The 15,105-nt window shown below is 39.2% G+C and overlaps 1 protein-coding gene across 1 annotated transcript in view; it reads left to right on the top strand.

The window, feature by feature from the left end:
• Window positions 1-15,105, top strand: part of LOC125239083 (zinc finger protein 723-like) — a 34,431-nt gene that overhangs the window by 558 nt on the left and 18,768 nt on the right. The window contains exons 2-9 of the mRNA XM_048146561.1: window positions 255-395; window positions 4,347-4,481; window positions 5,675-5,823; window positions 7,813-8,022; window positions 10,180-10,348; window positions 11,556-11,708; window positions 12,104-12,208; window positions 13,263-13,363. Coding sequence (XP_048002518.1) covers window positions 261-395; window positions 4,347-4,481; window positions 5,675-5,823; window positions 7,813-8,022; window positions 10,180-10,348; window positions 11,556-11,708; window positions 12,104-12,208; window positions 13,263-13,363 — 1,157 coding nt within the window. The 5' untranslated portion in view covers window positions 255-260. The remainder of the gene's footprint in view (window positions 1-254; window positions 396-4,346; window positions 4,482-5,674; window positions 5,824-7,812; window positions 8,023-10,179; window positions 10,349-11,555; window positions 11,709-12,103; window positions 12,209-13,262; window positions 13,364-15,105) is intronic.

Here is a 15,105-nt window from a genome sequence, read left to right as displayed (position 1 = left end):
AAATCATGCAAAATCGGATACCACGGAGTTTGAATTTATACCATACACGATAAATAATAAAGACCAAAGTCATATGCACGTTTATGATGAACAAATTTACTCATTCATAATTTTACAATGAGTGTATTAGCGTCTATCTGATTTCAGTTGTCAAAATGCTAGCGTACTCCAAGAAAATTCATTATGATTATCATCTATTTATTATGATTATAACGTATTAGCCGTAATTATTAGTAAATATTTGTATTTATTAGATCAACATGACTACAATTAAGCTGGAGTTAGACGCTGAGGAGCCGCAGGCGTGCCGTATCTGCCTAGTTACGGACGTGAAATTGTTCGGGATCTACGAACAACGTTTGGATACAGCTTTCCTGGATATTACGGGAACGACGGTACTTGAATTTGGTTTAATTTGGAAGAATGCAATGTCTAATATTCTTGTAGCCTCTTTTTTCTTCGTAACTTAGTTGTTTTTAGTCGATTTTAGGCAGTAGTGTGTTGTTATTGATTTTGTTAGGTGCTTGGTTCAAAATATTTCCTTTACTACATAAAATTAAATTTAGACATTTGTTTTCAAACTATTCCGTAACAGAGATATTTAAATTAACAACTAGTACCATTTCTTAAAGTTTAATTGAGGGTTGGTAAAAAGTAGTAGTAGTAGTAGTAAACACTTTATTGTACAGAACAAATTACATGTACAGAGAATAATTATAACGGTTATGTACAAAGGCGAGCTTATCCCTTTAAGGGATCTCTTCCAGCTAACCTTAGAATAACTGAGAGAGGAAAATAGATGGTAGACAAACAACTAAAGTGCATCGGTATATATATATCACAGATCAACCCCTATAGACATCCATTACAAGACGACTCGCGGTCGCCAGCCTTCCTAGTATTTGCACTGATATAAGCGCGGGCGCTCGCCGTGCCCGATCAGTATCGACCAAGTAACAGACCCGAAAGCAGCGCGTGTTTTTCGCACTAAAAAATTGGAAAAGGGTATTTTGATGCCTTAAAGATGTCCACCTGTAGTGTGAAATGGTGTGGAAAGGTAACAAGAAGCTCAAATTTAAAAACAGACGGCATTACATTCCACAAATAAGTCATATTTATAATTTATTCAGAGCCGGCATAGGTCAACTTACATTGGCCACTTACGCGTCAGTAGAGGGATAGTCATACTTCTGTCCCTTTTCATCTGGCGCGACTGCCCGCCGTCCTTGAAACGGCCAATCACAGCGCGCGTAACACATTCCCCGCCCGCTCCTCGCACCCCAAACACTGGTGACTCGTATCGCGAACAAAATATACAAGATTGCCACTCTATAGGAGGTTCTCTGTGATATATATACACATAATATACATCCCTACTCTAAAAATGAATGCAATACTTATACCTAAATACACAAATAAAAGTACTGTGATGAATGAAGTTAAGGAGGATCCAGAAAACTAGAAATGAAGAAATAAGGAAGAAAACTAAGCTGACAGATGCTCTTCAACATGCACTATCCCAAAACAAACTGACATAATTGAACGCCGATTATTTAATCATGAATCTATTTATTCATTCTTTTTTAACATCTCAAATTATAATTTTGATTTTATATATGATAATACTATTGACATTGACTGCAAATTTAATAAACTATTTAATATTTTGACATTTTATATAAACTTACATTTCCCAGTAAAACAAATGAGAATAAAAAAGAAATCACCTATTCCGTGGGCATCTGACAAATTACACGAATATATACAAAAGCACAGAGATCTTCATGAGATAAGACGACAATATCCTAATAACCAGTTAATATCTGACTGTATTGACCACTACACACAACTTATTAAAACCGAGACACTAAGTGCCCGGCAGTCATTTATTCAAAACAGGTTAGCACAAAGTAAAAATCCATCAAAAGAAATATGGAAAGTCGTAAACGACGAGATTGGATTAAAAACAAAGCCCCAATCCATATCATTGAAACGAGAAGATTCAAATGCCGTATTATCTTACGAAGAAATTCCGAATACATTTAATTCACATTTTATTGATATAGCTACAAAATATGTTATAAATAGCGATGAGCAAATGTCTAAAGGATATGTCAGTAAATATTTAAGCAAATATATTATTTTACAAAAATTCAATCTCCCTGTAGTATCACGTGACCACTTGGACAATACAATAAAATTAATGTTAAAAACCCGCACAACTATTGACGTTTATGACATGTCATTAAACATTATTTTAAGTATATGGCCAATTATTGCTGACATATTAGTAATATTAATAAATGCTATGTTTCAGAGCGGTAAATACCCCAGTGTACTTAAGAATACCCGAGTCTGTCCTGTGTACAAGGGTAAGGGTGAGAGGGATGACGTGAACAACTATCGACCAATCACTATCGTCCCCACTATTTCAAAAATAGTGGAGTCCATTCTGTCCTCCAGCCTGATGACATATCTAGAAAAACATGCCCTACTTACTGATCAGCAATACGCATACAGACGCAACCGGTCAACTACAATGGCGGCGCACAAGATCATTGACAACATTATCACAGGCCTCGATGAGAAGCACAAGACGGCAGGCATTCTGTGTGACTTATCAAAAGCATTTGATGTTATTAACCACAACCTACTGTTAACTAAACTAAGCATGTACGGTATTACAGATTCTGCTCTTAAATTGTTCACGTCATTCCTGTCGGACCGTAAGCAGGTGGTGAAACTGACCACGAATGGGAAAGTACTCACCTCGGATATGGGTCATGTCAACTTGGGTATTCCACAGGGCTCTGCGATTGGCAATACGTTATTTTTGCTATTTATTAATGATCTGCCTTCAGCAATAACGAGCGGCATTCCTATACTCTTTGCGGATGACACGACAGTTGTAGTGAGGGCCCAAAATCACGAACAGTTGGCTGAAAGAATCAGTGAGGCATGTGAACAGCTTCAGGCGTGGTTCTCGTCGAATGGTTTGCTCCTGAACGTCGCGAAGTCCAGTGTGATGATTTTTTCGGCCCGTAGCACTGAAGCACCATCATGTATTGAAAACGGTCCAATGCCATTGTGTTTCGAAAGCAAATTCCTGGGTTTTACGGTCGACTCGAATCTTAACTGGAAGTGCCATGTTGACAAGTTATGCAACAAGTTGAGTAGTGCTGTCTTCGCCATTAAGAAGCTTCAGCCGCTTATATCGAGAAAAGCACTGAAGGCTGTATATTTCTCAAATTTTCACTCGCTAATATCTTACGGGACGTTGATTTGGGAAACTCCACGGATGCGAAGCGAGTTTTAATCCTTCAAAAACGAGCGGTACGACTACTAACCGGAGTACAAACTAGACATCCGTGCAGGGAGCTCTTCAAACAGAACGGTATAATGACACATTACTCACTTTACCTCTTCCAAGTACTAATGTTTGTGAGAAACAATTTCTCGATGTTCAAGCGCGTTGAAGTTTCCGGGAAACAAATTCGGTCCACAGGGAGATTGCGAACAGTGCCGCGTCGCATGGCGCTTTCAGTAAAGAACCCGAGAGTGATTGGACCGACATACTACGAACGACTACCCGCGAAATTGCGAACAGAAACATCTGACGAAACTTTTGAACGCCAATTGAAAATTTTTTTATTGGAAAATCCATTATATTCTGTAAATGAGTATATGGAAATGACATGTAATATAAATTGACTGTAATCCATTATTGTATTTTAATTTTAGTTTGACGATCATTATGAGATACCTTGTTTTTTCTTTTTTCCTTTTTATGTAAAAATTGACATTGTGATTACTTATAAATCATTATTGTTATATTTTTAAAATTAGTATCAAATTATAATTGTAATTGATATTTCATTAAAAATCATACTCGACGATCATAATATAAATTCTTATAGATTAAGGTAGAATAATTTATAATGTAATTTTATATTATGAAATAAATAAATCTAAATCTAAATCTAAATCTAAATCTATTTGCGGTGTTTGGGGTTGAAACCCTGGAGCCGTGGGGCCTAGTGCGCGTCTCCTCTATGAGGAGCTGTCCAAGTGCCTCATAGAGGCGTCTGGCGACCAGAGGGCTGGCCAATATTTTGCTCAGCGGATCAGCATTGCTATCCAGCGGGGCAATGCGGCCAGCCTTCTGGGCACCTTACCTGCCGGCGAGGATCTAAGCCAAATTTTTTATTTATAAGTTTTTAGCATTAGTGCTCATATTTTATAAGGTTTTTAGTATAAGTGTTTTTATTGTTTTAATTTGTTATTGAATGTTTTTAATAAATGCTTTGCATATTTTTATTTTAAACATTTCATTTGAATATGTGCAGCTATCAGCGGGTGACGGGCTGCCGCGACTGCTGTGTGCGGAGTGCGCGTCGGGTCTCCGCCGGAGTCTCGACCTGCGGCTGCGGAGTCGCCGCGCGCACGACATACTCGCACAGTGTCTCGCTGAACAGCATTACGTGAGTTTTAAACATTTTGCTACTTGGATAGAACTGTGTCATTATACACTGTGTTTTTTTTGTTTTCTGTTAAATTCGACACGTCGTTCGTCAGGTTCATTATCAGGAACCACCATGTCACTTATAGTTAAATTTGCAAAAAAATGTTTTTTCATCATTTTCATACATAATAAATTCATTTATTTATTTAATTCAAATATGTTACACTGCATAACAGTAAGAACCAAAGCACTGTAACTAAAAATACATGACAAAATCTTAACTAGATTTAGGTGAGGACGTCGAGGCTTCGTTGCGTCGTCTGTCCCAGCGTAGAATTAAGGCAGGAACGAATTTGTTAGTGTGAGAGATCCTTAAGAATAACATTCAAGTTAGTGTCAAGTGATTGACGGCACATGTCAAAACAAATAACATTAGGAATTTTTAAAGGCTGTGACACACGTGTTCAGCAAGTATCTTTATTTTTTTTAATAACTCGATAACCGCAAGAATTAAAGCTAGTTTCTCTCAAGAAAATAATTGTATTTGATGTAATGAATCTTCCCTTAAAGTTAACGGAATTCAATTAAAATAGGGTGTATATGTCATGTTTCATAGAAATTTGGGATTAATTGCTGCGGGCGCGTCCCACAGTTTCAAGAACGCTCTAGAGTTTCGACCTGCATTTGCGTAGTCACCTCGCACACGACATACTTACTTCTCTCTAATTTGGACGACTGGTCTGGCTCAGTCGGTAGTGACCCTGCCTGCTGAGCCGCGGTCCTGGGTTCGAATCCCGGTAACGGCATTTATTTGTGTGATGAACACAGATATTTGTTCCTGAGTCATGGATGTTTTCTATGTATATAAGTATGTATTTATCTATTTAAGTATGTATATAATATGCACCCATAGTACCAGCTTTGCTTAGTTTGGGCACAGTATAATAAAGAGTATTATCATACAGTATGGCCACTCCCGCTCCCCGCTGAAAGTGCCGCCCACCCCCTCTCGGTTACCTCACAGTTACCGTCTGTCAAAAACGCGAACAGTCGACCTGTCATATGTCACTCATACAAGCATAGTACGCGTTCACCTACACAAGCTTACACTGTGTGCTAGGTACGCGCCTCTTTCATATATTTAATCGCCAGTGTCCGAGGTGTGGTTTGGGGCTAAAATGATATGAGTAAGAGAAAAAAAATTGTTCCCAGATCACTACAGACTACATCCGCGGGCTAGACCGGGTGTCTCTCTGCCTACTACCTGCGGAGGATAAGGAAGAGGTAGAGGAGCCCTGCGCGCCGGAGCCTTACCAGCCCAGCCTTCAGGACTACCTCGACGACGATATCTCTAATGACAGGTATGTAACTATACATAGCCGCCTCGGAGGATATAGAACTGGAGTAGCCTTTCAGTTACTTACCCCTCTGCCCAAAAACTTGAACAAATGTGAAAGCCTAGTTCAAAAAGTCACGTAAATACAATTTCACAATCGATTTATGGTCATTCACAAAATCGCTTCTCCACGGATCACTGGTAAATATGCCCGCATATGCCATGAGCACATGTAATAAACACTCAGCCACCTCAAGCTTATAAAAATAAAGTTTCACTTCACTTCACTTTTTAGTCTATGGCTACCGCGCAGTTAAGCACAATTCTGCCAAAAACGAGTATCGAGCTTCACACGGCATGAGGATAGAAAATAAACATAGAGCAAAAAGATAGACATAAAACTGGATAATACCTGCAGAACAATATTTTAGTCATGGTTTATTATTCTTATATATTTTAAATAAAAATATTTTTGTCATATGTCAGATTAATGTCATTTATCGAATCACGTAGAATCGATTTAAAACTCGTTTGCGGATAATAAATACTTTTTGGAACGGGATGTACGATAGAGTTTTTATTTACTAGGCTTGATAATATTGACAAGGATTGATGTGCCATATCGTCACTACTTTGAAAAAATCTCGTATCTCACACTGCTCCTCAAAGTAAAAACTCAGTAAGTCTGTATGCATTCCATACATACTTACTACAATATTCTTTTCCCCTCACTAGCTCGGAAACACATGTTTTGTCCTTTAACACTTTCGCTACCAAGAACCCGACTGTCGGGCACACCGCTTGTAGAAGCGTAGCCGATTACATGGGGAAACCCGTATGTAGCGAAAATGTCGTAGCGCCGCGTAGAGCCCGGTTTCGAAAGTGTTAATACCAGCGGGTAAAAACGCATTTTATCCACTAGTGGGCAAAGTAATTTGACCTTGAATAAAGTCAAATTAACTTCTTTAAAATTGATAAAAGTAGGTGAATCTAGTAATAAAGATGATTTACCACCTGTGGAACTACTGGAAGCAGTGATAAACGCATTTTTTGCGTTGTAGTTTCCTCGCTATAGTGAGGGGAAAAGTTTTGTGTTACACTCGGGTGCAAATGTATTTTACTTCTCGTGTGTTAAAAAACTCGCAAGTTCAGGATTCTATTCTCGAACCACTCGCTTCGCTCGTGGTTCAACTATAGAATCCTTTCACTTGCTCGTTTTTCAATTCCACACTCTGCGTTAAAATGCAACTTTGCTCCCTTGTATAACAAATAACTATTTCATTGACAGAAGAAGATACAAGATTTTTTGAAAGTAATGACGATATGTTTGAGTGCATCCTATTGAGCATGTGTTGTTTTTTTGTCAAAATGTGCGCGTGTACTGACAGTAATCATTATATATTTTTGGCATGTGTTATTTCCTCACCTCCAGCGAAATTCGGCAAACTTCTTTGTAAGCAAATGCATGTTGAAAGGCGCCTCCAGTTTATTTGTCCTCCGAGATAGCCGCGGCACAGTATAATAAAGAGTACCTACAACCACTCCCGCTCCCCGCTGAAACATTTAGGTTTCCTTTATTTCATGACAAAAATTACACTATAAGTTACACACACATTTCAAAATTATGCTTATCTTATCATGATCGTCAAAAATGGCGTCATAAATTCTAAATACGTAATAAAATGAATTGTGAAAGTGCCGCCCACCCGCTCTCGGTTACCTCACAGTTACCGCCTGTCACCGCGACCAGTCGACCTGTCTCACTCATACCGCACCTCAGACAATGGCGATCAAATATATGAAAGAGGCGCGGTCTTACGCACACAGTCATTTCCTCAAAGGTTGACTGGAAGACATCCCATTAAGGGATAAGTCCGCCTACATTGTATATTACTGACTCTGTAACTGTGTCTCTTTTGTTTCCATTATGCACAGCTAGCTTTTGTCCGCAGCTAGAAAGAGACAAAAAAGTAGCCTATGTCACTCTCACGACATAAATAACTATTTTTTTCAGCTCCCAACTTCTGTCAACATTCTGCACTCGTAACCTGCGCCCCCTGGCGGACGTGAAAAACGACGGCTACATAGAACTCCCGGTCGTCGGCGAGATGGTGGAACTGGATGAAAAACTGGGGGAGATGAAACCGGTGGGGATTAAGAGGGAGCGAGGGGTGAAAAGGAAAAAGGAGAAGGTTAAAAAGGAGAAGAAAAAAGGGAAAAGTAGGTGAGTAAATCTATACTTAATATTATAAATGGGAAAGTGTGTGTCTGTTTGTTTGTCCGTCTTTTACGGCAAAACAGAGCAACGAATTGACGTGATTTTTTAAGTTGATATAGTTGAAGGGATGGAGAGTGACGTAGGCTACTTTATCATACTCCTTGCATTATCCCGGCATTTGCCACGGCTCATGGGAGCCTGGGGTCCGCTTTGACAAGTGATCTCGTGATTTGGCGTAGGCACTAGTTTATACGAAAGCGACTGTCCTTCCAACCCGAAGGCACTAGACCTTATTGGAATTAGTCCGGTTTCCTCACGAAGTTTTCCTTCACCGAAAAGCGACTGGCAAATATCGAATATCAAAAATAGAGGAAGCTCTTTTTCTTCCAGGCTTCTCGGTCCCGGTCTAAGGTAATGTTTGTGTTTGTTTGTAAGGTGGTGGTGTGTGTGAAATTTTGCTATCTGTTTTCGAATAGCAAAGAAAGCCTTTACCAGTTGGTGTGGTGAAAAATATTTTATGCAGTGTACGAAATAAAGCACCTCAAAAATAGAAAAAAAATATGGACAGTAGTTATGGTTAAGCCACAGAACACCCCACTAGAAGCCAAATGCAAGCGATATTGTTCGAGACGCAAATCACCAATCCTTGCGGGGTGAGGCGGGCGCGCACGGTGCTGCCATTGGTCGTTTCAAATAATGGCGCGCCTTTATGATTAGCAGTAGGGATGGGAATGGGACATGTCTATTATAGACAATGGTACCGGTACCAGTACTGTGGTGAATTTGTTTTGCAACAAATTATAATATTATAATTAAATTATAATAAGGCCTAGTTACCCTTCGGGTTGGAAGGTCAGATGGCAGTCGCTTTCATAAAACTAGTGCCTACGCCAAATCTTGGTAGTAGTTTCCAAAGCGGACCCCAGGCTCCCATGAGCCGTGGCGAATGCCGATGCCGGGATAACGCAAGGAGGATGATAATTGTGATAGCATCTCAATAAAAATCATTCTAGTAACTAATAACTAAACTGTGCATTTTTACTTACGTTTACTAAGTTAAATAACCAACTAAATATTCTAAACTAATCAATGAACTAAATACCACTACAGACTCTACAGATTCTAGATAATTATTCACTATTACAAATCTGCTTTCTTTTATATTTCATAAAATGGTAGCACATGGTACGAACGGCAGTACGAAGTTCCCGCAACAGACTTAAACTAACATGGCCCCATGCCTAGTCGTTTACGTGAAAGGGATAGCATATCACATTTTTAACTCGGTAAAGAGGGATAGACGCGCCTCGGCGCCGCTCAGCACAACCATATTGACCAGTATAAATGAACTCCGCGGACAATAAACAATATTCAACAAAATAATTAATTTGACTTAACTGTGGAATGTTGTTCCATCTTTTTTACATGTAGAAGTGTTAGAAGACTTGCCACACCACTTTATGCTGTAAGAGACCATTGTTTGCAACCAAAATTGATTATTTAAGATTTTTTCCCGAGCGGACACGGACACTGTTAGCGGGTCGTATACTTGGGCGCTACTGATCGGTGTCGCACGCGTTCAAACTTTTATAAACCTGATTTGTCGTATGTTTGGTGACCGCGAGTCGCCCTGTAAGGGCCATCTTGTTGTATTGATCTGTGGGTTAAGCATAATTTCTATTTAAAAAGTCGAAGAGAAAGATAAAAATTATATGATTTGACCGTGACGTCACTCCTCAGTATTTCATACATACATACATATAATCACGCCTGTATCCCATAAAGGGGTAAGCAGAGCACATGAAACTACTCAAGTTTCAGTGCCACTCTTGGCAAAAAGGGGTTGAAAGAAAACGAAATTGTGACATTGCAGTGATAGGTTGCCAGCCTCTCGCCTACGCTACAATTTAACCCATATCCCACAGTCGACTTCTACGACACCTACGGGAAGAAAGGGGGTGGTGAAATTCTTAACCCGTCACCACACGGGAGTATTTCATAGTGATTCCATATTAGCAAATAGTATTGACAGTTCTTAAAAAGAAGCTGATTTGACTAGTAGGAAACTATTCAACGCCTCTCATTTTAAATTGCTTGTTTACATGTTTACCTCACCTGCAGCGTAATGTGCTATTCTAAATCAATCTATTTTACTTACTGTAGTAAAAAACGGAAGTCAATAGAAGAGGAACCAGAAGTGAAAGAAGAAAAGCCGGGCGTGGAATGGGTGGCCAAGAAGAAGACCCCCTACAAGCGAAAAAAGAAGGGCTTCAAGCGGTACTTTATGTGCGAAGAGGATTACGCCAAGTTCGAGGAGCGGTACAATATACAGGTAACATTGTGTTCATTGCAAAACCTAACCACAAAATTAAAATATTGAAAAAACCCCCGACCGTGACATAGTAGACCGATTTTCATGAAACATGGCTAAGAACACTCCCGACTAACTCAGCTTTCAGGCAAAAAAATTAAATCTAAATCGGTTCATCCGTTCGGGAGCTACGATGCCACAGACAGACACACACACACACAGACAAACAGACAGACAGACACGTCAAACTTATAACACCTTGTCGTTTTTGCGTCGGGGGTTAAAAACATATGTTAGGCTTGTGTAGTACAGTCAAAGAATTTAATTTCCTACCCATTTTGTACCATGTCACAGTAACATTGTTACTGTAACATGGTACAAAATGGGTAACATCGTTACTGTGACATGGTACAAAATGGGTAGGAAATTAAATTCTTTGACTGTACATGTACTAATAGTACAAAAGACACGATTCCCTGCACTGTACAGTCGCCATCAGATATATAAGAGCGCCCGAGGTACTCAAAAATATCTGAACACGCCTCTATTGCCTAGGCGTTAGAGGCGTGTTCAGATATTTTTGAGTACCTCGGGCGCTCTTATATATCTGATGGCGACTGTACTAGACCGAACTACTCCCAAATGATTCTGCTCTCTAGTATATTTAGTACATGGTCATTTTCACAATTTGGGCCCCCCCCCCCCCCCCCCCCCCAATTAGCGTAAGTTGTTAACAAAAATTAACTCACTGTCAGTTTTGTGACGATAATTATATACAGGATGTAACATTAATGCTGGTGATCCATTTAAGAGCATAACCGGTATCGAATAGCGGTTACGAATACCACTTCCTTTTTTTAAAATAAACACCATGAAAATTAAAGGTACTATAGAAGGTAATGTATAAGCCGTAGGATTTATCTTCGGCAATTATGTTACATAGTGTATAACTAGGTTTTGCCCGCGGCTTCACTCGCGTTAGAAAGAGACAAAAAGTGGCCTATGTCACTCTCCACCCCTTCAACTATCTCCACTTAAAAAATCACGTTAATTCGTCGCTCCGTGTTGCCGTAAAAGACGTACAAACAAACAGACACACACACTTTCCCATTTATAAAATATTAGTATGGATTTGTGATAATTTGTGACGATAAATATTGTGTATAGCAATCGACAGTGGGACGTTTTCCCTTGCACACTCACATATCTATATAATACTCTTCCCCAGGTGGTCCGCCTATCAGAAGAGGAACAGTTGCGCGAAATGGCGGCACGCAAGGAGTCTGAAAATTATCAGCACGCGCTCGTCCGCTGCGAAAAGTGTTACAAGGGGTTCCTGTCTATGTTCACCTATGAGAACCATATCAAAGTGCATGATCCGGTACGTATAAAAAAAAAGAAATGTAACTACACTTTGAGGACAGGTGTCTATAGGCTATGGTGACTACTTACTAAATCTAAATCGGTTTATAGTTCGAGAGCTACTATGCCACACACAGACAGACAGATAGACCGACATACAGACACACAGAGACAGACAGATAGGCAGGTTGACAGACAGACAAAGGCAGACAGACATACAGACAGATAGACAGACAGAAAATCTCCATCCCTTCAACTATCTCCACTTAAAAAACCACGTCAATTCGTTGCTCCGTTTTGTCGTGAAAGACGGACAAACAAACAGACACACACTGTCCCATTTATAATATTAGTATGGATTAGACTCATTAGTAGTTCATTGAACTGAACGGTTAATTTATTCTTTTTTTTTAGGCTCTGGGTCCCAACGAGTGCCACTTTTGTTTCTGCCGCTTCAAGTGGCCGAACAAACTACGAACACATCTCATCGAATGCCACCAGCTCAAATACGTTTGCAAGGTACATACATTCATTCACGTATCCCACAAAGGGGTAGGCAGAGCACATAAAACTACTCAAGCTCCAGTGCCACTCTTGGCCAATAAAGGGTTGAAAACGGAATAGGGATGACGAATATATAAAAAAAATGGCATTCTGTTTAGTCCGTCAGTTAGATCGTGCAAAAATACTGAACACATATATTTCGCTTTTTCTAATTAATGAAAAATTCCACCATCCCCTTTCTTCCCGTGGGTGTCGTAGAAGTCGACTGTGGGATATGGGTTAAATTGTGGCGAAGGCGAGAGGCTGGCAACCTGTCACTGCAATGTCACAATTTGGATTTCTTTCAACCCCTTTTTGCCAAGAGTGGCACTGAAACTTAGTAGTTCATGTGCTCTGCCTACCAATTTATGGGTAACATGCATACCGTGATTATATGTATGTATGAATATAATTATTTTTACAAGCTTTTATTCAACTTGCCTTGTTAGTATGTTAGTGTGCGTCAAAACGTAGAAGCTAAATTTGACCCACTTCCCGGTTTCCGATGGAGCTGAAAATTTGCACACATATGTAAATCACGTGACATTGCAATATTATGGTATCATGGAGCTGATCTGATGATGGAGCAGAAAGGTGGTCATAGGAACTTTGTCATGAAACGTCGTATCCCATCGAGTAAGGGGTTTTTAGAAACGTCTCGGAGAGCAGTAGATGACTGATGAAAGGAAGGTACAGTCGGTGATAAAAGCTTGTGTCCAAAATGAAATTTTTGCAAAAAAACTTATAAATAAATAAATAAAATAAATAAATATTATAGGACATTCTTACACAGATTGACTGAGGCCCACGGTAAGCTCAAGAAGGCTTGTGTTGTGGGTTGAGTACCAACGATATATATAATATATAAATACTTATATACATAGAAAACATCCATGACTCAGGAACAAATATCTGTGCTCATCACACAAATAAATGCCCTTACCGGGATTCGAACCCGGGACCGCGGCGCAGCAGGCAGGGTCACTACCGACTGCGCCAGATCGGTCGTCAAATTTACATGTACTTTCAGGAGTGCAAGCTGGTGATCCGCGGGCGCTACATGGCGGTGATGCATGCGCAGTTCCACGCTGGAAAGACCTGGGAGTGCAGACACTGCCCCCTCACCTTCAAGTGAGTCTTTATAGGCAAAGCAGACCATCTGATGGGACCCAGTCGCGTCACCAGGGCTCGGGTACCGGTTAAATTTTCAAACCGTTATCATGTACTTGCGGACAAACCTTTATATTTCGTTTTCGCTCGAAAAACCGCTATTTAGAAGAACTCTTTCGTTCGATTAACCGGTTTAGAACAAAATAAACCGGTTTATTCCGCAACATGATAGGTAATACTGTTCTAACCAAACAGAAAACTCGCTGCATGAACTTAGGTATTTAGGTGCGTCTCGCCGCTCGTCGAATAAACTGGTTTATTTCGGTTAAAATAAAGTTCTCATAACGTTCGCGTTCTTTAAAAAGTTCGGAGTAAAATCGAAATAAACCGGTTTTAACCGGTAAAAAATAAACCGGTTCCGAGCCTTGGTCGTCACTATCCAGTGGCAGACACTGTTACACTATTTTTCACCATATTCAAATAAAATCATTTATTTAAAGGACCTAAGATCATTGTTGTTAGTACGCGTAGTATTACATAGTAATAAACGACTTAAATATATGGTTAGTATTCTACAAATCTAAATTATCTAACATGTAATTACAAAATTATTATAAATATATTAATTCAAAACCATGGAAGCGAAATTAAATCAAATAGAATATATATTATAAATATAAAATAAATAAAATATTATAGGATACTCTTACACAGATCGACTGAGTCCTACGGTAAGCTCAAGAAGGCTTGTGTTGTGGATACTCAGACAACGATATATATAATATACAAATACTTATATACATAGGAAACATCCATGACTCAATATCTGTGCTCATCACACAAATAAATGCCCTTACCGGGATTCGAACCCGGGACCGCGGCGCAGCAGGCAGGGTCACTACGCACTAGACCAGACCGGTCGTCAATGAAATGAGAACTAAAATAAATGTCAGTAAAATAATCATTAATTCACGTAGAACAAAATAAAATATATTAAAAAGAATAATGAGTTCCGAGGTATCAAAATGTAAATGTCAAATTTGATAAAATCTCACTCCCTCCTTTCATACATCACCTTACAAATTTTCCGGATGTCAGTGTAGGTATTTGATATCCCGGTTTACACCTTAGACATAGAGGAATAAGGGAAGAGTTGTAACACTTGTAACATACATCAGTAAATGCGGGTTATTTGTAGTGACATCTAGCGACAATCACGCGTCAATCATGCGTCAAATAGCGTAAATTATCAGTACCACTACTCGATACTAGGTGTCAACCGTGTCTCGTCTGCCAAAAATTTAATATTAGAACAGTTTACAACTTATATTACAAGCAGAAGGAATTGAAAACTGAATACTGATTAATACTATTGTAATATTATTAGCTATATTAGCTAAAAATTAGTGAGCATTATGCTTTTGGTTAGTCGCGACATCTATTGACAAGTAGCAGTACTGATAATTTATTCTATTTGACGCGTGATTACAAAATACAAATAACAAATACAAATAATTTATTAACAAAAACATAATTGTACAGTGATTGTGACGCTAGATGTCACTACAAATAACCCGCATTTACTGATGTATGGAGTTACAACTGTTTCCTTACTTATTCCTCTATGGCTTAGATGAGTTCGATGACACTTCCATGTTCCTTTTTTTCGTTCATTTTTCCAACGAAATAAAATAAACTCTGTTATTTCACTATGGTAAGGGCATTTATTTGTGTGATGAGCACAGGTATTTGTTCCTGAATCA

Source organism: Leguminivora glycinivorella, chromosome 25, assembly GCF_023078275.1.
Source record: "Leguminivora glycinivorella isolate SPB_JAAS2020 chromosome 25, LegGlyc_1.1, whole genome shotgun sequence".
Classification (NCBI taxonomy): Eukaryota; Metazoa; Arthropoda; class Insecta; order Lepidoptera; family Tortricidae; genus Leguminivora; species Leguminivora glycinivorella.
This window is presented reverse-complemented; position numbering and strand designations above follow the sequence as displayed.